General features: G+C 42.6%; 3 protein-coding genes, 1 long non-coding RNA gene and 1 other non-coding gene across 6 annotated transcripts; 3 read left to right on the forward strand and 2 right to left on the reverse strand.

The window, feature by feature from the left end:
* Nucleotides 1–74: 74 nt before the first annotated feature.
* On the forward strand, nt 75–10,262 carry abcc12 (ATP-binding cassette, sub-family C (CFTR/MRP), member 12). Of its 2 annotated transcripts, XM_085906953.1 has the most exons (30): nt 75–184; nt 1,901–1,951; nt 2,023–2,126; nt 2,207–2,353; nt 2,661–2,808; nt 2,909–3,145; nt 3,441–3,614; nt 3,698–3,845; nt 3,920–4,068; nt 4,313–4,420; nt 4,712–5,023; nt 5,102–5,226; nt 5,386–5,458; nt 5,823–6,026; nt 6,202–6,336; nt 6,407–6,494; nt 6,599–6,649; nt 6,785–6,895; nt 6,953–7,056; nt 7,172–7,354; nt 7,446–7,672; nt 7,748–7,885; nt 7,953–8,142; nt 8,495–8,584; nt 8,672–8,861; nt 8,969–9,128; nt 9,191–9,269; nt 9,347–9,460; nt 9,523–9,687; nt 9,762–10,262. In XM_085906953.1, exons 2-30 carry the CDS (start codon nt 1,907–1,909, stop codon nt 9,864–9,866), a joined length of 4,104 nt encoding a protein of 1,367 aa, XP_085763079.1. In that variant the 5' UTR covers nt 75–184; nt 1,901–1,906; the 3' UTR covers nt 9,867–10,262. The 2 variants fall into 2 exon arrangements, with proteins under 2 accessions (XP_085763079.1, XP_085763080.1); XM_085906954.1 differs by lacking the exon at nt 75–184 and adding an exon at nt 2,451–2,556 and having other exon boundaries at nt 1,907–1,951; nt 2,023–2,353.
* Nucleotides 10,263–10,602: 340 nt separating this feature from the next.
* LOC147059609 (myocyte-specific enhancer factor 2A-like) lies at nt 10,603–20,215 on the forward strand. Its single transcript, XM_085906974.1, has 10 exons — nt 10,603–10,733; nt 12,875–13,010; nt 14,131–14,334; nt 14,897–15,037; nt 15,173–15,317; nt 15,486–15,539; nt 15,857–15,972; nt 16,750–16,861; nt 16,980–17,064; nt 19,230–20,215. The coding sequence occupies exons 2-10, from the start codon at nt 12,957–12,959 to the stop codon at nt 19,459–19,461; spliced, it is 1,143 nt and encodes a 380-aa protein (XP_085763100.1). The 5' UTR covers nt 10,603–10,733; nt 12,875–12,956; the 3' UTR covers nt 19,462–20,215.
* Nucleotides 17,236–18,797, reverse strand: LOC147059610 (uncharacterized). Its single transcript, XR_015065607.1, has 5 exons — nt 18,736–18,797; nt 18,217–18,247; nt 17,914–17,938; nt 17,540–17,570; nt 17,236–17,362 (listed from the first exon to the last, which is right to left on the reverse strand). It is a non-coding gene; the product is annotated as an uncharacterized LOC147059610 (long non-coding RNA).
* LOC147059611 (small nucleolar RNA SNORA16B/SNORA16A family) lies at nt 18,307–18,448 on the reverse strand. The gene has a single exon (XR_015065765.1). It is a non-coding gene; the product is annotated as a small nucleolar RNA SNORA16B/SNORA16A family (small nucleolar RNA).
* Nucleotides 20,216–20,328: 113 nt separating the features above from the next.
* LOC147059612 (uncharacterized) lies at nt 20,329–22,321 on the forward strand. Its single transcript, XM_085906975.1, has 3 exons — nt 20,329–20,601; nt 20,675–20,912; nt 21,340–22,321. The coding sequence occupies exons 1-3, from the start codon at nt 20,446–20,448 to the stop codon at nt 21,879–21,881; spliced, it is 936 nt and encodes a 311-aa protein (XP_085763101.1). The 5' UTR covers nt 20,329–20,445; the 3' UTR covers nt 21,882–22,321.
* The last annotated feature ends 226 nt before the right edge of the window (nt 22,322–22,547 follow it).

Raw genomic sequence — 22,547 nt, forward strand, 5'->3', positions numbered from 1 at the left:
TGTGCGCGGGCGCGTGGCCTTGGGTGCTCGTAAATGTGCTACACGTGCTCACATCTAGTCATTGTAACCTTTGAAGCTTCTTGTGCAACCCATCCAGATGGGGGAAAAAATGCTGCTTCAGTCTTTGGAATAAGTCGGATTGGGCTACACGCTGTCTTCCTCCTCGTCCTTCACGCACCTGCAGGTGAATATTTTTTACATACTACTATGACATTATTTTATTTATATATACCATTCCATAATAAGACCATTTTGTTCATCTATCACTTCATAGCTTGAGAACTTTGCTTATCACAACATATCAAGGTAACTCCATAGTGATGTAACTATCACTCACAAACAAAATAACTTTAATAAAATAACAATAATATATAATATAACTCATAAAAAGCTATTTCTTCATGTCCTACTTGACTGTGCGTGTATATGAATGTGTGTATGTATATATAACTATATATATAACTATATATATATAACTATATATATATATATATATATATATATATATATATATAGTTATATATATAGTTATGTATATATATATATATATATATATATATAGTTATATATATAGTTATCTATATATATATAGTTATATATAGTTATATATATATAGTTATATATATATAGTTATATAACTAGATACATACATACATACATACATACATACATACATACATACATACATACATACGTACATACGTATGTATGTATATACATACGTATGTATGTATATACATACACACACACAAACTAATCAGGGCAGATGAATTAGTCAAGTTATTTTTATTTAAATTAATCAAACACGGTGGCACACTGGTTAGCACGTTGCCTCACAGTTCAGGGGTACAGGGTTTGATTCCATCCCGTATGGAGTTTGCACATTGTCCTCGTGCCTGCATGGGTTTCCTTCCGTGTACTCGTGTTTCCTCCCATTTTCTACAAACATCCACGGGAGGTCAATTGTCCACTCTAAATTGGTGTTAGCGTGACCCTGAGTGTGCCCTCGGATTGGCTGTTGTCCTCCGTTTAACCTCCCAGGGACTGCTGGGATAGGCTCCAGGACACCCGTGAACCCCGTGAGCTTAAGCAGATGACAAGGATAACTAAATAAACACTGTTAAGTCAACAAATATAGGCTATAGCTAACACAACACGTCCTGTTTGAACTCATTTGAAAGCATATCACACCACTTCCTCTGCTCCTTAGCTGACTGACGCTAACCTACTTCCCATAAAGAACGTCACATACTAAAACACGACGGAAACAGCCTACGGTTAATCCGAACCGTGTATTTGCGTTCACATGAATTAGGTTGACATGACTTCCCAGCCAAGGACACTCGGCGTCGTACGATCTCAGGATAGCTACCCTAAAATTCACCCCTACCTTTGGTATTAGATTCTTGTGATATGTGGTATTAGTGCTATGTATACTAAGATACTTTATTTGCTAATTCCGAAAGAAATTTATAAGATAGCCCACTGGGAATTCTCATGACGTTACATATTTCATATTGAAACGAATGAGCTCATGCATCTCTATGTTAGAGTATTTCACAAAGTACCAAAACACAATAAATTTTTTATGTAGCTTGTAAACAGTATTCGGTATTATCATTTTGAAGTACTGTATCTGTATTTTACGTCATGACGACTCTCTCAAGAGTGTGTTAAAAGTGAGCGAGGAACCGGAGCTACTTGCTCCTAGCTAAATGTGTCAATGACTAGTTGGTGGTATTGACAAAGCACATTTACTTATAACTGAATACAGCAAACATCCACAAGCAACTGCGGAAGAGGTGGGAATAAGTTAAATTTGTGTCATGACTCATAACCTTCGAGTTTCAACGAAAAGTAAATAAAGCCCATCTGATAACTACTCTGCTTATGACTACAGGACAAGATGAAGGCAGAGTACGATTTGGAGAAAACGAACCACGACTTTGGTGTGAGTACGCATCATATAAATGCATCTTCCCGTGCTTGCACGAGCAACCTAACACTTGTTTGGACTTTCAGATCGAAGGAAACGACAATGCCGGCGGCAAAACTCGCCGTTCGCTGTTTGGGAAGTACAAGCAGAGCCTTGAGACCCTCAAACCTTTCCGCTGGACCTCGAAGCAGTCCGTGCACTTCGCTTAGCAATGCTTTATTATCAAAAGTGGCTAACTCGTTGCTAACACAAGGTCTGTTTGCTGTCTAGTCCCCATCCCATTGACAATGCAGGGTTCCTGTCCTTCGCCACCTTCTCGTGGATGACCTCCATGATGTGGGCCGTTTTCCGGAACAGGCTGGACATGAATACCATCATGATGTCTCCTTTGGATAAGGCCGGTGAAAGCACCAACAGGTCCAGCGCTTTTCCTTTTGACTTTTGTTATATGAGCTAGCTGATCACTAGGGAGATCTTACACAAAACCCAGAAGTGAAGATACCTTTTGGATTAGATACGAACCATCTTCAACAACCAGGAAGAGCCCAGTTGCCGCCGTTCAACTCTCCAAATTACTACACTGACACCTTCCTGGAGATGTTTGGGTTCTGACCCACCAAGTAGGACAGAAACCAAACCACATGTGAAATTTGTCCCGGACGATCAACAATCACCCCGAGAGACAAATGTGATTCTGGAATAACGGACTCTGTTTTCTCCTCAGGCTACAGAGACTCTGGGAGGAAGAAGTAGCAAAGTCGGGTCTGGAAAAGGCGTCTCTGGTCCGAGTCATTCTTCGATTCCAAAAAACCAGGCTCATTTTCTCCATCATAGCCGGGGTCATCGCCATGGTGTCAGCGTTTCTGGGTCCGGTTAGTCAACTCCATCTCCCCGAAATAGCAAAACGCTTGAACCTGGGATTTGTTTGGTCCAAGCTTCCACTATTGTAACACCGTTTTCAATCTCTCTCAGGCTGTTGTGATATACCTCCTGCTGGATTACGTAGCCGACCCTTCCAAGTCAACTCAGGCGCACGGCATCGGCCTCTGCTTTGCTCTGTTCTCAAGCGAGTTCTGCAAGGGCTTTTTCATCTCGCTGCTGTGGGCCATCAACCTGCGCACCGCCGTCCGGGTGAAGGGGGCCTTCAGCACCATGGCCTACATAAAGGTCATCTCGCTGCGGGTGCACAGCGGCATCTCCATGGGAGAGGTAGCGACCCTCAAGCTTTCAGATGGCTTTTGAAGCAAAAAAAATAATAATCCATAGTGTCCAGAAAGGCTACGCGGTTGTGACAAAGCACTACTTTTGTCTAAATGAAACAACTCGTCTCACCAAGATGCCACACGATGGCACCAAAGTAATACTTTTTTTTTTTTCCTTAGCCTAAAAATGCTAAGTCGTGACTATGCAGTAATTTTGTTCTGTGATCTTATCTTGTGTCTTGGCTTAATAGATTTTGGGAGTACATTAGACGAAGTCAGTTGCGTAAACTCTCTCGCCACAGATCATTAACGTCCTGACGAACGACGGGCACAAGCTGTTTGAGGCGGTGGTGTTCGGCAGCTTCGTGGTATCGGCCCCGATACTCTTTCTTATCTGCATCGTCTACGCCAGCTACATCCTGGGCGTGACAGCGCTGTTGGGTGTCGGTATCTATCTGGTCTTCATCCCAGTTCAGGTCAGGAACCCAATGCGCCACCACCGGCATTATTTCCGTTTTTTAAGGTCACTAATTGTTATGGTTTTTCCACCTGCCTTTAGTTTTTTATGGCCAAACTCATCAACAAGTTCCGACACAAAGCCATCTTGATGACGGACAGTCGCGTTCGCACCATGAACGAGATCCTCAACAGCATCAAGCTCATCAAGATGTACGCCTGGGAAGAATCTTTTGAGAAGAAAATCGCAGGTAGGGTTGATTTTTTTCGGGGACATCTCGGACGGACGGCACCCGACAGTGACCTATTTCTGGGTTCCTTCCAGAGTTAAGGCAAAGCGAGAAAAAATATCTGCGCATAGCCAGTTACATCCAGAACAGCAACAACAGCATCACCAGCATCATCCCCACCCTGGCCACCGTGGCCACCTTCATGCTTCACACCTTGTTGGGCTGGCAGCTCGACACCACCGAGGTGAGTGCACCTCAAGAAGTAACAAAAATAGAGGACTTGAAAACAGTCATGGAAGAGAGATGCTAGTCTGCTAGTTTGATCCACAGCGACTGAAATCTGATTGGACAAAAAAATCCACCAATAGAGCCAATAGAAATGGTACAAAAATGAATGTTGACTGATTACATTTTCACAGAACAGCTATTCCAACTTGGGTTGTAAGTGTTTTGATTAAATTGATGGATACTTTCCATGTTATCACCAGGCCTTCACCATCATCGCCATCTTCAACGCCTTGCGCTTCTGCCTGGCTCTCATGCCACTGTCTGTGAAGGCTCTGGCCGAAGCCAGCGTGTCCATGGCCCGTCTCAAGGTAGGACATTAGATAGTGTCGGGAGATAACGCCTGCATTACCCTCGACCGCCACTAGTCAAACAAAGGGTCACCAGGTCTGTTTTTTGTTATTTGCGAGGGCAAATAACAAAAATGTCTTTTTTACTACAGTAGGAACAAATGAGTGAGGAAAAATTAAAGGCAAATAGGAAAAAATAACTTTTCTACCCAAAATTTGATATGCACCCAGCTTTGAAAGCTCTGCTTAATCTGCAGTTGGAACTTTTAGAGTTTGGTAGTGATGGAAAGTGGAATCTGTTCTTCCCTTTAGAAAATATTGCTGATCCAGAATCCAGATCCCTATTTGGTACAAATGAAAGGTGGCGACGTGGCCATTGAGATGATAAACGCTACCTTGTCCTGGAACAAACCAGAGATCCAGAGTGACTCCAACCTACTCGGCGAGGACAACGAAGGGATGGTGATGGACGATGGAGAAACTGAACTCAAGGCGGATAAAAAATCCAACTCTCAGCCCACTTTGAGGAACATTTCCATCTCGCTCCCCAAGGGCAAGTTGCTCGGTGTCTGCGGGAATGTCGGAAGTGGGAAGTCCTCACTGATTTCGAGCATTTTGGAGCAGGTGACTTGATCCTCGTTACCTCTTTCCCGACGTTGAAGACCTTCACGTGAAGGTCGTTTGTGTGGTTTTTTTTTTTAGATGCACCTCCAGCAGGGGTCAGTCTCGGCCAACGGCACCTTTGCGTACGTTTCGCAGCAGGCGTGGATCTTCCATGGTACCGTTCAAGAAAACATCCTGATGGGAAGCCCGATGGATAAGAACAGGTAATGTACATCATGAAAAACGATCATTGCAAATGATTGACTGGAATAATGAACAATAAAAATAAAAAAAAGTATTTGAATACTTTGACTCCAACACCTTTTTCCTGTTACTACTTTGAATGCTGTTGCTCCTTTTACTATTATTATTTTTTTTAACAGATATGAAAGTGTTTTGGACGGGTGTAGCCTGAGACCTGATCTGAATATACTCCCACATGGCGATCAAACAGAGGTACAGTCTACTCTACATTCTTTTTCTTGTTGATTTTTTTTGTAGTGTTCTTTTATTTATTGTTTTCTTTGGATTGTTGATAAATTTCGTTTGTTTGATTTGTATTGTTTTCAATGTGCTGTGTGTTAATCTTGTTTATAGCTTTTGTTTTTAATTTTCTTTTTTTCTGGTTTTGATTATTTTTCTGTTTTTTTTTTTAAGTATTCTTTTATTTTTATTTTTTCTTTGGATTGTTGCTTTTGTTTTCAATTTTCTTTTTTGTTTCTGGTGTTGATTTCCATCATTATTGTTGAGTTGTGTTTTTCTCATTGATTTCTCAGACGGTTGTCGATTTCTTTTGCTTGCTTCTTATTGTTGTGGTCAGATCGGCGAGCGTGGGCTGAACCTATCGGGCGGCCAAAAGCAAAGAATCAGCCTGGCTCGGGCCGTCTACGCCAACAAGGACATCTTCCTGTTAGACGATCCGCTCTCGGCTGTGGACGCCCACGTGGGCAAGCACATCTTCGAGGAGTGCATTAAGCGTCAGCTTCGGGGAAAGTCCATCATTCTGGTCACGCACCAGCTCCAGGTACCAAGGCCACAAAATTTGCCTGCTATATTAAAAAATAGATACTGTGAATATTTCAATTAATTAACATTTATGAGTCTTTTACTGAGAACACTTTGTTCCGACTTTGCTCTCAACATAACAAAATTGTACTGCATGACTATTACAGTATGACTATTCTTGCTACTTCCATCAGTATCTAGAATACTGCGACGACATTCTGGTGCTGGAAAACGGCGAGGTCCAGGAGTCGGGGAACCACGAGGCGCTGATCAAAGCCAATGGACGCTACGCTCAGCTCATCGGTGGCTACCAGGCAGAACAGGCCAAAGTGTGTTTTCTTCTTCTTCTGCTTCTCCTTCTTCGCGTAACATCGAAACGTGACTTATTGTTGTGTTCAGACTGAGAAAGTAAAAGAGGAGGCGCCGCCCGTGAAGACGATAGAGGTTGAGCTGAGAGAGCGGGCAAACAGCGGAATCATCAATCCAGGTTATTACAATGATGTTGACATTTGATGGACGATGACGGGAAATTTTGCAGTCTTATGAAGGCACGTTTTGGAGTGTTTTGAAGCTTGTAACTTTTCCGAATAGGCTTCGAGATCGCAGACAGAGATGAAGTGGCAGACATCATCAGCCAAAAATGTGAGTCAAGCCTCTTTTATTTTGATCAAATGAAATACACCTCAGAGATTCACAATATTTTATTTCACCGTCGAACTCTCGTATTGGATGTGAGTCAATGTACCTAATCGGGTGTCTGAAATATTTGTATTGTAGCATTCCAGGGAATTTCATCAGATACTGGCGACCAGCTGGTCTGCAAGGAGTCGACTTCGAAGGGCGCCGTTTCTTGGAGGATTTACGCACAGTATTGCAAGGCAGCAGGAGGTGAGAACATACAAACACACACACACACTCACATTTAATATGGTCTTACTTCTTCAGGTTACATCATCACCATCCTCACTTTACTGAACCTGGTTCTGATGATCGGCTGCACGGCCTTCTGCAACTGGTGGCTCAGCTATTGGCTCGGCCAGGGCAGCGGGGTGAGAGCACAACATACATTGACATACAAATACTGATTGAGGTTTGAATTTAAAACTCCAATCCAAAACCAGATCTTTTTTTTTCATGCTAACATGTTCACGTTGCTACCTCTAGTCAGCCAACGGGACTTCACAAGAGAAGGGTGACATTTCCAAGAACCCAGACCTGCATTTCTACCAACTGGTCTACGGCATGATGGTGTTGGCCATGGTGACCTTTGCCATGATCAAGTGCTTCGTCTACACCCACGTCACCTTGAATGCCGCCTGCGGTTTCCACGACACCATGGTCGAGAAGGTACCTTCATTTGTGGAGACACGTGGGATATATATTTGATGATGTCATCTCAGTTATGACAGATGATTAGAACATTTCTCGTCATTACCAGATAACAGGCAGTCCCATGAGCTTCTTCGACACCACGCCGACAGGCCGCATTCTCAATCGCTTCTCCAAAGACCAAGAGGAGCTGGATAGCATTCTCCCGGTTCACATGGATCCCTTCTTGCAGTTTTCTTTGCTGGTTACCTGCACAGTCGTCACCATCTCCGCCGTCTTCCCAGCCATGCTCATCGCCGTGCTCATCCTGGGACTCGTGTTTACCCTCATGCTCTTGTGCGTTTCATTTCTATTTCCACCACCGGGATCCGGGCTTTGTATCTCGTGCGAGGAGTTGTCTTGTTTTCGCAGCATGTTCCAGAGGAGCATCCAACTGATGAAGAAGTTGGAGAACGTCAGTCGTTCTCCTTGCATCTCCCTCACCACATCCACTCTTCAAGGCCTCACCACCATCCACGCCTACAACATGAGAGACAGCCACATTACACTGTAAGATCGTTTACTCCCGACTTTGACCTGGTTACGTCGGCGGCCATTGTCCTGTCTTGTGTCTTAGGTTTAAGTACCTGAACGACGAGAACTCCAACCACTACTTGCTGTTTAACGCGGGGATCCGCTGGTTGTCCTTCAAGCTTGACTTGATGGCAGCAACCATGGCTTTGTTCGTGGCGCTCTTTGTGGTTCTGAGTAGTAATGACTACACCAGTCCGTCTTTGAAGGGCCTTGCTTTGTCTTATACCACACAGGTAAGTTCAGGTAGCCAAACAAATGAATATAACGAATGAGATGAGCAGAACTAGCAAAAGCGTGAGCGCTTCGTACTCGGAGTAGAAGCTCACTGCGAACGTTTAATATTTGCTTTTCTAAGATGACGAGTATTAAGCAGTAAAGTATATCTGCCGGTTTAAAAGGGACACTTTTTTGTTGGAAACTTTATGAGTAATACATAGCAAAGGCAGATTTATCATTTATTTGGCTTTATTTTTCAATTACATATTACAGGCCACATATGTTCCCATATTAAGGCAATATTCTGATCTACTTACGAAGTACTGATATTTTTGTCCGCCGGATCTGGTGAATGTGATTTGTGCGCAGTTGACGGGCATGCTACAGTACGTGGTGAGGCAATCCACAGAGGTGGAGGCCAGGTTCAACTCGGTGGAGAGGCTGCAAGAGTACATCACGGTCAGATAACGTCATAGAAGCCTCCAAAAGTGATCCTGATTAGACCGCTCTGCGTTTGGATCTCAAATCGAAGGTTCTCGTCAACAGGGTTGTAAGTCTGAGGGTCCCAGACGCATGGAGAACGGTCATAACCTGAAGAACTGGCCCACGGGTGGGTCCATCACCTTTCGGGACTACAAAATGAAGTACAGAGAGAACATGCCAGTTGTCCTGGATGGGCTGAACTTCCTCATCCGAGCAGGAGAGAAACTGGGCATCGTGGGAAGGACGGGTTCCGGTGAGGCTTCAGGAACCGCTCGCACTGCTCCTCAAACACTCAATTTCCCGAGTGCAAGTGTGACAGCTCCATTTTTGGAATCACGACGTTTGCCTCGTTGTCCGCAGGAAAGTCCTCTCTGGGCGTGGCGCTGTTCCGGCTGGTCGAGCCGACGGCAGGAAGCATCCTGATAGACGGCGTTGACATCTCCACCATCGGTCTGAAAGATCTACGCAGCAAACTGTCCATCATCCCCCAGGACCCCGTGCTGTTCATCGGCACAGTCAGGTAACAAACGGGCCTGTGTGTGTTGTGGACTGCCGATGGCTGATGACCACCTGTGTCAACAGACACAACCTGGACCCCTTTAACAGCTACAGCGACAGCGAGATCTGGACAGCGCTGGAGAGGACCTACATGAAGGACTCGGTGAGTCGCATGAAAGATCCCAACACCTTCAAAACCCACCCGCAAGAGAGCCGAGCGATATTTTCTTTTCACCTCAGATCTCCAAACTGGAGGGTCAGCTTCAGGCGCCGGTGTTTGAGAACGGAGAGAACTTCTCAGTAGGAGAGCGACAGTTGATGTGCATGGCGAGAGCGCTGCTACGCAACTCCAAGGTTGGGATACGCCCACATGCTCGCAAATGCTCCCCCCTCCCTGACAAGACTCCTTTGTCCAGATCATTCTTTTGGACGAGGCGACGGCGTCCATCGATTCCGAGACGGACGCCCTGATCCAGACCACCATCAGAGATGCCTTCCAAGACTGCACCGTGCTCACCATCGCCCACCGACTCAACACCGTAATGCACGCCGACCGCATTCTAGTCATGGACAGCGGAAAGGTGACACACCAATGTCTTAAGACAGGTTATGTGCTACAGATAACAAATTCCATAACCCAAACTTTTAACCGCAGGTGGCAGAACTGGACGTTCCAGACGTGTTGTCGAAAAGGTCCGATTCGCTATTCTCCTCGCTCCTGGTGGCCACAAAAACTGTGAACGTGTCCAAGTCACATTGATCAATGTTTTTATTCTTGTACTGGATTTTGCACATGTACCCACAGTCATGGCCATAGGGGAAATTTGTGTTGTTTTACTGTTTTTTTTTTTTTACAGGGAAAGTGAGAGCGAGATCACGTGTATTTAAAAGTTATTATTTATTGATTCACGTTTGACTTTTTCAAGCGAATTACAAATTAAATATACACTGGGTTCTTGACTGTTTTCTGTTTAAGTACTGTTTTTATACTGCTGCTCATTTTTTGGCCACACGGCGGCGCCAGTGGTCTTTGCCTGGCTGACATCCCAGCAGCCACTGAAAACACTGCACTTGATTTGAATGAGAATGACGTCATGTTTTGGGGGAGAAATCTTAACGCAATAAAAATAAAATAAAAGTTTTTTAAATGAAGGAATATTGGTCTATTTTTATTTAGTTTTATTTTTGTTACATTAGAATCACTCAAGGGGAAATTTAAGTGACACCAGTACCACAAGACGAGTTGTCATTAAATTGACACACTGTAGATGAAGAACAGAAAGTTACTTTTATTTTTCAGTCATCAAGAACTTTATGTCATGGCGTGTCTTTACTCTTACAAAAGAAACAAACTTTTTAAAAAAGTACTGTAGTACTCGGTGAGTAACGACGAGTACTTCTCAAGGTGGAAAAAGTACGTCGCACTGTCCCGTAGTCAAGGAGACGACAGCGGGGTGGGCGCGGCTTACAGTCCGAGCATGAGCTTCCTTGGGCGGGGAGGATGTGAGCGTGTGAGCGATAGAGTCGTCTCCTCCCTCCCACCCACTGACTCCCTCTTCTATTCCGTCCTTTTTCATCTCCTTCTCCCCTTCATCTTCTCCTGGGTCTTCATCGAAAGTAGGCGACGGTGAGTGAACTCCAGTCCTGCTTTGATGCTTATTACTCGTGAGTCTGTCGTTCTTTAAATGTCGATCAAAACAAGGCTTTGCAATTCGATTGTTGACGTCTCGAACTCGCTGTTTGGAAAGTTGAAAAATGTTTTGGTATTTCACTTTTGGACTTTAAATCACACCGCTGAGGGAGAACATGTCGTTCTGGACACTTTGGGCAGCATTGAAGCAACTTTGGAGTGAGAACCAGCGGTGACGTTAGCCGACTAGCCGCGTTAGCTTCGAGGAATGAAGGATGCTCGCTTCCTCATGATGCTTTTGCCTTAAAAAGTCATGCTAACTTGGAATGGGAAGTTGGGAACATCAGGAGCGCAGACCGTGTTCTACCATTCTTAATAATAATAATAATAATAATAATCTGTTTTATTTGTCGATTGACTGAACATTTATTTCAAATTAAATAAATACGTCCTGCTTCTGTGCAAACTCAGTGACATGCAGTCATAAATAAAAATGCAGTCATCCAGGAATAGTAACAATTTTCACTTGTACTATATACTTATTTACTGTGCCCAATTATGCAAGTGCATTGTGTATACAGTGTGTACATTCTTTTAAACTGGTTTGAAATGAATTTCCTGATTGAACTGTTTCAGTTTCACAGCACAAACTTTTCCATGTTGTGTTGTTTCGTTGTGTCACTGTTGACCTCTCCATCAGTAATTCTCTACCCGATTACGAAACTAAAGCTTTTGTTTACACGATCAGGATTTTGGGGGCCAATCACCAATGCGATCACAAGAACCTGTTTACTGCATACTTGTGGACTCTCTTCTCAATTTGACACACTAATGTCCTATTAGTCTAATTCTGTATTGATGTTGGAGACTTTTGCGTAGGCTATACCATGAAAAGAAAATCTCTATATATCTATATATTTAAATACTTTTTTTGTTTGTTTTAAATCTGTGCAGATGCAAATAGTCCTTGTTGCTTTTATTTAATTGTGTGATTTATGACGAATGAGCTCTTGTGGTTGTTTCCCCAAACCATCGCATGTAAATATTTGAACTAGGGACAAGTAGAGTGTGACAGTTTATGGGCTAGCAGATTTTTGGCTTTGTTAATGATGGCAATTTGTCTTGTTACTTTATTAATAATAATAAATAATACATGACATCTAATAGCACTTTTTTTAGGACACCCAATGATGCTCATCTAGTTTTCATTGATAATAAAATCACAACAAAGTTTATAAAAAAAACAAAAACGTTGTATTTAAATATTTGGACATACCTCAAATGCATGGCTATATTTTTTCCAAGGATCATTGTTTTACAATCCATTATTATATTATATGATGCTAATTACATGACATGTTTCTCGTGACACATATTTTCTCCCGTGTGGTCAAATTCGGACTTACAATTGAGCTCATAAACTCAAGCGTGTAATTTAAAAGTGATGTGAACACGCCACACATCTGCACCGCCGCCATATGACGTCAGTGGGAAAATCTTAGCCAGAAAACGACATCAGCATCATTTAGGGCTGGGTGATATGACCTCACATTAAAATCTCTTTTCACGTTGAAGGTGGAGTGTGCAATTTAAAAAACCAGCGAGCAAGATTTCATTTGGACGTGTATGAGCCCAGTTCTCAAACTAAGCTAGCATTAGCACTGCAAGCAAACTAACGTTAGCACACTTTTGTGAAAGTTCAACTGTTGGATAGAAAATGGATGAATGGTGTGAGGCATCTTCATTTCAACGGAACTGTAATCCAGCCAGGGATGTGAGAAATAAATTACCTCACTCGACTACAAAACAGGAAGAGATTAAGAGCAGAGAGGGAAGTGTTGGAAGAGGCGGGATAAAAAAAAAAAAGGGGCAAGATCAGCCCTAAAGTTGTTTCTAAAAGGGAGAGACACTCCTGCTGAGGAGGATTTGAAGACAGACGGGAGGGTGAGGCGAGGTAGGTGATGACAGAAGTGTGCTTGATTGAAATTTAAAAGGTTAAGGCTAATCTCGTTGTCATTTGCATATCGTTTACATATCCAGCACTGATGTGATTGTCCAATTTGCTAATCATTTTGAGGATTTTATTTCAAGGAATTGTGTCTTTTTTTTCAATTTAGTGTCATTTTGTGTGTTTCTAGATAGGTTACCATGCTTTGAGGACCATCTCCACTGGGGCTCACTCTTTCTCCATCTTGGCGCACATCGTTTATTTTTCTGGAAATGGGGCGTAAGAAGATCCAGATCACCCGCATCATGGATGAGAGGAACCGGCAGGTCAGTGACTTTGCTTTCGGTTTGGACTGGAGGTTGACATGTCATTTAATACTCATGTAAAACTGCCAAACAAGCGCATCAATGCTTGAAAAGCAGGATACGGCCGTTTTTAACGCTCCGGTCGTCGATATAGAAAATCGAGATTCCGTAATGTCAACAAATGTCGCATTCTGTCAATATTGTTGCTTGTGGTTTGGGTGCTAATTAACTTGTTGATGTTGCTGTTCAAAATAGTACAGCAAATACTCGATGCTTTGCAAAGGAATCCCTCAAGGATCCTTCTGTGGACTCTCAACATTTTCAGCGGTTAAGGATGGCAATTTGGGGTTAGCCGGCTCCGGACGGCACCCTGTCATTTTCAGGGCGGGACGCACAACTCTTTCTTCTTCTCTCCCGGACGTCTGCCGGCGAGCTCGGCGTCGCCCGCCGCCGCCCGCTGGAATCCCACGCGGTGCGACGCTGGCTAAATATATCGGGCAACAAACGGCGGCCTGTCTGCGAGCGAGGTGGCGGTGCTGTAAATAGCCACGCGGGCGAGGAAATAAATATGTGTTTGTGTTTAATGTTTGCACGTCTGGACCGGAGCGTCTCCATGACTGGAATGGGGCTGTGTGCTGAGCTCCGACTTCCCTATTTCAGGAATGTCGCTTTATCTGTTCTGTAGTGCAGCGTTATGTTTTGTTCCATCTTTTTTTTTTTTTTTGCTGGACTTTGACGGAAGCGTACCTGAGAATTTGGTTTAAAAAGAGAAACGCTTGTACATGGAGCCGTTTTGGGCGCTGGAGCATGGGATGCGGTCTCATCAAAGTTTGTCTTGGCCGAGCTGGATGTCGGCTGATGTGTATTTATATTCTCCTTGCCCTAAATTTACACACTTTGCCTTCCGCTTTTAGTAACTTCTCTTTTTTTTTTTTTTTCCTTGGATACCCATCTGTGTGCTGTATGTAGACAACGCTTGTGTTCATTTGACATCCCCTTAGAAATGACATTAATAGTCAGAATTAAATCTATCATTGGTCTTAAAAATGCCAATTAATATAATAATGATTAAATGAGCTAATTATTGGGCCCCAAAAAAATAAAATCACACAATCTAACAATAATTTAACGGTGTGCGCAGGTGACGTTCATGAAGAGAAAGTTCGGCCTGATGAAGAAAGCCTACGAGCTGAGCGTGCTGTGCGACTGCGAGATCGCCCTGATCGTCTTCAACGGCTCCAACAAGCTGTTCCAGTACGCCAGCACCGACATGGACAAGGTGCTGCTCAAGTACACCGAGTATAACGAGCCCCACGAGAGCAGGACCAACGCAGACATCGTGGAGGTGATACTTCATCCGTAGAACACAAATTTCCTCTTGTATTAGTCATCAAAGATCAATTAATGTGATGAATAAATTAAAAATAGCCTAAATAGTTTTTTAATGGGAATCACGCTCGTGGGGCCGCGTTCCAAAACATGGCTGCCCGCATGTGATCCCCGAGCCATATTTTGCCCACCCTCGCTCAAGCATGAGATTCAGCCGTTACGTTGCTGCTAACCACAAGAAGGCACCTGTGCCAACTGCTCTCGATTTTATTTGCTTGCATGTATCGCATGTTAGCGTGACGCCCGGACGTGGTTTACATGGCGGACGGAAACATTTTGCAAAGCGTTGCCATTTGACTCCAGCTCGCGTCATCGCCGCCAGAAAACCTTTTTGCTGACCGCTCGGCACGAGAACGACTTGTGTGAACAAAGTGCAGCTGTGATGGTTAACGCCTGCCGCGTCATCACGTGTCATAACGTTTCAAAGAATTCACGCAGTGGCCACCGCTGACGACAATTAGGACTTTTTTTTTCTTTTGTTGCTTATCTAAAAATTCCATTTAATATTCCTCCCCAAGGCGCTTAACAAGAAAGAGCACCGAGGCGGCGAGAGCCCCGACGCGACCGACGGCGCCACCTATGCCCTGACACCAAACACTGAAGCCAAATACAAGAAAATCAACGACGACTTTGACCACATGATCAGGAGCCACAAGATGGTGGGTAACACCACACCTCCTGGCATTTTGAACAGGGGTGTGTAGACTTTTGATACCCACTCAGACCAGTCAGTCGATCTGGTCATAGCACATGTTGACGCATGTCGGTGACATTCTGTTGTCGCCTGTCCGTAGTCGTCGAGTGTGCCGCAGCAAAATTTGCCGCACGTGGAAGGAGGAGGAAGCAGTGACGGGCGATTGATGGCCATGGCGTCGCAACACGCTCAACCGCACAGGAACATCCACGCCACACACAGATCCACCGGCGCCAACAACGCAGGTGTGTGTGTTTGGTTAGTCAATCGGTTCGTCATTACGTGTTCGAACCACAATGACGCCATTTATTTTGCATTCGATACGACAGAAAACTTGCGGCTTCGGTCGTTATGTCTACAACGAACCGTGCGCGTGTATTTATTGACACCATCCACTTTTGGTTAATGTTCAGGTGACATGCAAAGCAGTTCTGATCTGATGCTGCACAACGGATCTGGACCAGAAGGTGTGTTCTTCTTGACAGTCTCACACACGTACAATCAAAGGTTGGAGTTGTCGTAATGTTATGTAGCTCCTGAGCGCGGTAGCCATTTTCAACCGTTTAAATGCGTCTTCTTCATTCGTTATCTTCATCCTGCTCACTTTGTGCTCACCCTCCCCGAAGGCCGCCCCTCGTACGGGGGCTGCCATTATATAACATCAAGCTCAATAATTTAGTGTGAGCTCCTCTATAATAAATAACTGCACTGGCACACTGCTGCTCTTGAGCTTTTTCAAGTTATGACATAATGTAAATCTGAGGTTTTTTTTGTTTTTTTTTAGTGAATGGTTTTGTGGAATCATCTCGAAAAATCCTCCTGCCCAAATCGCCGATGTCGGCACGCAAGTCTGACCTGCGAGTGCTTGTCCCTGCATCCAAAGCTGGGATGGCCACGTTGGTACGTGTGTGTGTGTTGCTTCTTTTGTCCAGCAGGTTTTAACTTTGAAACAAACAAAAAAAAATCTTTTTAAATTGTTAAACAAACTGTGAACTTATCTCATCTAATTATTCTTAAACACTATTATTCCATTCTCTAAATCGGGGGAAAAGCATTTTTTAAATATTGTTTTCATATTTAACTTTGAAATTTAAAAAACCTAAATACATTAGTTCCTATTTTTTGGTAAAATGAAGGAATATTGTAAAAATGAACGTGTCAAATTACTTTATTGCGTCTAGAGTCCGTGAGCGGGAATTCTTTCCGTGCGATGTGAAAACTACACTATCAGTGATAATGCGTGATTTGTCACCCGCACATGGTTTAGTGCGCTTCAACATCAGATGACCTCATCCAGGGTGCGGTCATCACAGCGACACCAAACCCACGCAAACTTCTAAAAATAATTGATATTTGTCTGCTTATTTTTTTACTTTGTGTACAAAAATGATTTATAGTCTTGTCATTTTTGTCTGCACTGTTAGTGGTTAAACGCAAAATCATTATCCCCTACTATTTTTAAAGAAAACTTGGAGCGTTCTCATCAATGAGATCAGAAAGGAAAATATAGTTAATACCGCCACCACGTGGCCAGAAATGGCATGTGAAGCGTTTGCCTCAACTAGGTTGAATAGTTGACAGGAAATTTCAGATTTGAGAGAACAAATGTTTAAGAATGGGCCTTCTTTCTACATTTTCCATGGCCAACATGTATTTATGATGGTTGTGTGTTTTCAGGGTGAACAGTGTCATTCGAGTTCAGCTTTGAGCACACCGGTGGTCTCGATGAGCACCCCCAGCCTGACGCAGCACAACCTGCTCTACAGTACCATTAATTCAGCATACAACGGTATAATTAACGTGTGTTGGCACTATGATAGCAGCGGGAAAATTATCTACATTCTGTATAGTTAAATGACTAGTACTTGTTTTTTAACGTACAAATATATATATTTTTTTTTTGTCAGATTATGAACTGAGCAGTGCTGAACTGTCAAGTTTCTCTTCTTTAAACTCCATGACCGCATGGCAACAGATGACCACCTCACTGGGGTAAGATGCAAATACTTATTTTTCAAAAGCACCAGCTACATTTGTTATAGCCAAACATTTGATTAGGATATTTTTTGATGGGGCAATTGGTTGCCAAGTCATTTGGCCAACACCAAGTCCTTCTAGGATTGCCTAAGAACATTTACATGACTTACCCCATTTATCTTAAATGGTGTACTCAAGAAACAGCATTAAGTTAAAAAAAATTTTTTATTAATACAAATTACATTACAAACAATACAAGTTGCATTAAAGCACTCAGGCTTGCATGAAACAGCTCCAGGTGAAGTCCGAAGACCTGAGGAACAAAAAAAAAAGGTCATTTTTTAGTGAAATTTTAAAAGGCATTTAAACAATACTGATAAATATAGGATAGATCTCAGTCCCATATCCGCAAGATTCATCCAACAGTCTCTTGTTATAAAAGTCATCATAGATCATATAAAGCCACCATAAACCATAAAATATGACTTACCCTAAGTGTCGGCCTCAAACACTTGGCAAAACTAGACAGAAAAAACAAAAACATTTTAAAAATAGTTTGAACACAATGCGCTTTGTGCAAAAATAATCCTATTCTTGATCTGTAGGACAATTGAGTGGCTGTTGCTGCCATGGTAGAGTCAGAACAGTCAATGAGCGCCCAGATGTTCTTGCATGCCTCAGAAGGACACAGGCCACATAACAAGGCCTGTAGCCGCTAGCATCATGCTCAAAATCCCATACACATTCATTGAGGTTATATTTCAGGATTAACCATAAAGCTACAAAACCTTGGCAGGTCAACTTGTCCTCCCAACAAGGAACTGAATGGTTCCTAGAACCCGACTAATCTGATTTTAAATTTACCTGAATTCCACTGAAGACTTTCCACCTTTAAGACAGAGAAATAGACCATTAGATGCAATTAAATTGATCAACTCTGGTAACTGATTACAACATGGCTCAGAAAAAAAAATCAGTCACAGATCTCAGTGAGGGCAAGGTAGTCATCATAGCCAGAGGCGGTTGCACTGTGGCACTGCCTTATTTTTTTTTTTTTTAGTTTGAGCATTTGCAATGTGCAACTTTAATTGCCTTTGTTCTCAAGGAACATCCTGCTCAAAGCTATTTGTATAATGGCAGCAGTTCCACTTTGCAAGTCACACAAACCTTTGATTTGTAGTCCTCAGATAACAGACACCTGCAGGAAAAAGACAATGCTTTTAGATCATTTAGACTTCTTGGTTATACTGGTTAAAAAAATGTCCTTCCAGAAAAATTGTTGCTGTTTCAGTTATTTGATGGAACTGAACAGCGACCGTCAATGAAAGTTTTCTTATTGGCTTCCTGGTGACCGTAGGCTGCTACTGAAAGCGCAACAACGGCTTCGATCGGAGCCTTGCTGGATGGTTGCGATACATCATTTGATTATAGCCAAGCTTTTCTTGGTTAAGTCATTCATTGGATTGGATTTAACAATATATTTCTTTAAAACGTACAAATAAACGGGCCAAGATGTTAACACTAGCAAGTAGCCGACCACGTGGTGTGTGGGCCCAGCTTTAGCTTAGCCTCTGATCTTGTTACAAATATGATTTCATGCAATTTTTAGTCAGCTACATACAAAAAAACGTTCAACTACCACAACATCGCCAATGATTCGAATGATTGTACGCGAGCTGCACTTACGTTTTGTTTCGTTCTATGGCCTCTCGTCTTCGCTACCAGAGAGCAGTTCTAGAAGAGAGGGCGAGAAAGGCTGCGTGTTGGTTTTATAGTTGCCAGTGACGTCACACGCGTTTGGGCTGTTCGCGCTCCCGGTGCATGACGGGAATTGTATTTCTAAGTGTTTGCTTCGTGACCATAAGGAGCAAGGTTTCTGACACGGAAGACCAGCAAATGTATTTAGGAAAAATATTTTTTCAAACAACTTAACTGCACATGGCAATATATATATATATAGTTGTGTTTTTATGACGAATGGAAAACTGCCTAAATATAATATAAACAATATTGTGTTGCATTGTATATCAGCTGTTTGTTTAAATGCAACTATTCGTTTTAGTACTCTTTTAATAAACACTGTAATTAATTCCTAATAGTTTTTAGTAATTTATTCAATCAAACTGTTTTAAAATATATTTGTTTCAATGTTACAGATGTTTTATTTGATTTTTTTATAGAGTCTCATCCCTACCTCCTACCACCAACAATCACAGCAACATCAGCATTAAGGACGAGCCCCCCTCCCCGCCTCCCCCCCGTGGCTATTCAGCTCATTCCGAGGGCGCCGCTCAGCGGAATGAGCATCCTCCGCGCCGTCGCCCTGACTTCCTTCCACTGGCTGTGGCTCGCTCTGAGGCTGACGAGAGTGCGGCGACCAAGCGTCTTCGCATGGACAGCTGGGTCACTTAGATGAATGGTCACCATGATGCAAATTCAACTGACGCACTTCCTGGTCTCAGGGTCTCTTAAAGCAATAATAACCACATCCTGCCCCCCCCCCCCTTTCAGAAAAAGAAAAATCGTTTTTTTTTTTAAACATGCCAGAAGATGCTGATGAGGATATTGCTCTCTATGAATGATAAAAAAAAAACATGTCACTATTGTTGTGTATATAGTACTTTATCTTTAATATATAATTTTGGCTGTAATCAGGTATGAATCTTGTATTATTCCAAGCACACATTTTCAATCTTAGGTGGCTGCCATTTTGCCTTGTATTGTTATGCTTTATTTGGGCCAACAGCCATCATTTGTTGTCTTACACACAAGAAACATACAGAAGACAGTATTTTTTTGCACAAAAAATCAAAAGTATTTTACTAGTGTTACTACATTACAGAAAATCACAAATAAGTGAGTGGGACACTGGGCATATGGGTACTATTCTGTCAGAAAACATTCCTGGAGCAGGACCTGAAGATAGGCTAAAAACGACTTTGTGAATCGATGAATTTACGAATGTCAAATATAAATATGTGGGCGTCCGCTGTACACATTTTCACAATATAACGCTTACCGACAATACTACGCTTGTCCCTTGCTTTCCAAATGTTGAAAACAAACGTGATTTATTATTTCATACAGTTAAAAAAAAACACTTTGCATCCAAACATAACCCTATAAAAACAAAATTGCTTCGATAATTTTGTAGTGCTGTATTCTCTTTTTTCCCAGCCCTGGTGTACAGAATATTAATTTGGTCACCGTATGTCGTTGTTTGTCCATGTGGATTTGCCGTAGATTTTCCGCTTTAGACGCTCCGCACGCAGATTGGCTGTATTTAGTCATGTGATTTCCCGAGCGCCATCTTGCAGCTCACTGCCTGCTGGCGTGGAATTATTTTTTTTTTATTCGTGAATCTTCCTTCATTTTTAGAACTTGAGACTGCAAAGTATGGCCAAGTGCGTGGCTGTTGGATGTCAGACGCGAAGCATCAAAGGTGTGAAGCTCCATAGGTTTCCCCGTGACGCCAAGAGAAGAAAAATATGGGCTGAGAAAGTGCGTCGCCAGCATGGTTGGAAACCAAATGACAACTCCTACCTTTGTGACGTAAGATAACGTGGGAGCAACTTGACATGTAACACCGGTAATGCCAATGAAAGTTGTGTCTTTGGTTTTACAGAAACATTTCGACGATAGTCAAAGAGAGTGTAAACGTGCTGATGGAAAAGCATTGCTCAAGGCCAATGCTGTTCCCAATGTCTTCAAATACATCACAGAGTGTAGAAATCGACAAATCCTACGTCATAGGAGCACCGACCCCAACCCTGATGAAGGTCTTGCCACCAACGTCTTGGAGGACCACACTTATTGTTTCACTCTGAGATGCTGTGGAGATTCATCATCCGAAGATCCCGAAGGTGAAGTATATTTCAGCATATGTCAGCGCATGTTTCTTTTGCTTAAAAATGAAATCCTTGGTGTCATAGCAGAGACCAGGTGTTGTAGACATCACGCATTGCAAGCTTAAAAAAAGCACAAGGTTAAAACCAGTTGCATTGTTGCTTTTGGGGGTACTTTTAAAATGTTTTTTTTTTTAAATACTGAGCGGTGGGAATGATTTTAGATTTAATGTGGCTTGAAATTCATTCCAAACATTTAATGAAAACGCTGTTTTATCAAATTATATCTTTAATGTAGTGCAGCGGTTCCCAAACGTTTTTGCAGCGCCGCCTTGTGGAGATTAAATTATTTGATTCATTTTATTTTATACATCTGGTCTTTAAAATTACCCACAATTATTACTGATTAAAGCGTGACTTTTTTTGTTTTTCTTGCATTCTACAGACATCAGAACAGATTTTCATTTTGTAGAGCCGGAGCCAGAGTCCCATCACGTTCAAGAGGAAGAGGAGCCAAAGGCTCCTCATATCAAAGAGGAAGAGCAAGAGGTTGATATCACCACGTTGCCTTTGACTGTCATTGTGAAGAGTGAAGATGATAACAAAGAAGAAGGTGATGGAGACCTCTGTGGAGGATCACAAGCAGACAGCGTCTCCGCTCCGCCATCAAATTGTGACGACACAACGCCACACTCTTCCGATACAGAGGCTGAAGACTGTGAATTTGACGAGCCGTGTCACACTTATGATAAGCGTGTGAAATGTGGTCAGAGTGACAAATGTTTTTTCAAGAAGTCACTGTTAAAAATGAAAAGACCACACGCCGGAGAGAAACATTTTTCTGGCTCAGACGGTAACTTGAGTTTCAGTGAAGGTTCAGAGTTGGTTCTACATATGAGCTCACAAACTGGGAACAAACAGTTCTCATGGTCAGTTTGTTCCGAGAGATTCACTTTAAAGGGACATTTAATCACACGCACGCTGTGAAGAAACCTTTCACCTGCTCAGTCTGCCCCTTAAGTTTTATTAAGCGATGCTGTTTAATAACAAACACGAAAAGTCGCAGTTTGCAGAGAAGCAACAGTTGGCAAGACATGCAAGAACGCACACTGGAGAGAAACCTTTTGCCTGCTCACTTTGTGGCAAAAGATTGATTCAGAAGGGACATTTAGGATCGTATTCACAAACGCACATTGGAGAAAGACCTTTTGCCTGTTCTGTCCGCACCTTTGCGTTTAGTAATGGTTCAGGCTTGGTGAGACGCAAGCTGGGGAGAAGTTCTGTGTGTGATGCAAGATTTCATGCCAAACATCAGCTCAATAGACACGTGTGCTGGTGGGATGAGCAGCAGTAATTTAAGATTTAAATAGATTGTAGGAAGTTTGTATATTGTCATGAATAAAATATCACCATCAAAATTGTGATAAGAGTTCAGTAGCTATTATCTTTACATTTGCTGTCATTTATGAGTTGCCCCCAAGGTTGTCCTTTTTATTGGGCATCAATAATACGTGCTGTGTTTTTATATTTCTCAAAGGTTTTATACTGGGAGACATTTTTTTCAGACATTCGTATTTGAGTCAAGTGAGCACTAAGTACAGTTTTAGTGTACTATAGCGCCGTCTAGTGGCGGAGTTGATCCATTACAGTTTA

Source organism: Syngnathus leptorhynchus, chromosome 3 (assembly GCF_054491065.1).
Source record: "Syngnathus leptorhynchus isolate UIUO chromosome 3, UIUO_Slep, whole genome shotgun sequence".
Classification (NCBI taxonomy): Eukaryota; Metazoa; Chordata; class Actinopteri; order Syngnathiformes; family Syngnathidae; genus Syngnathus; species Syngnathus leptorhynchus.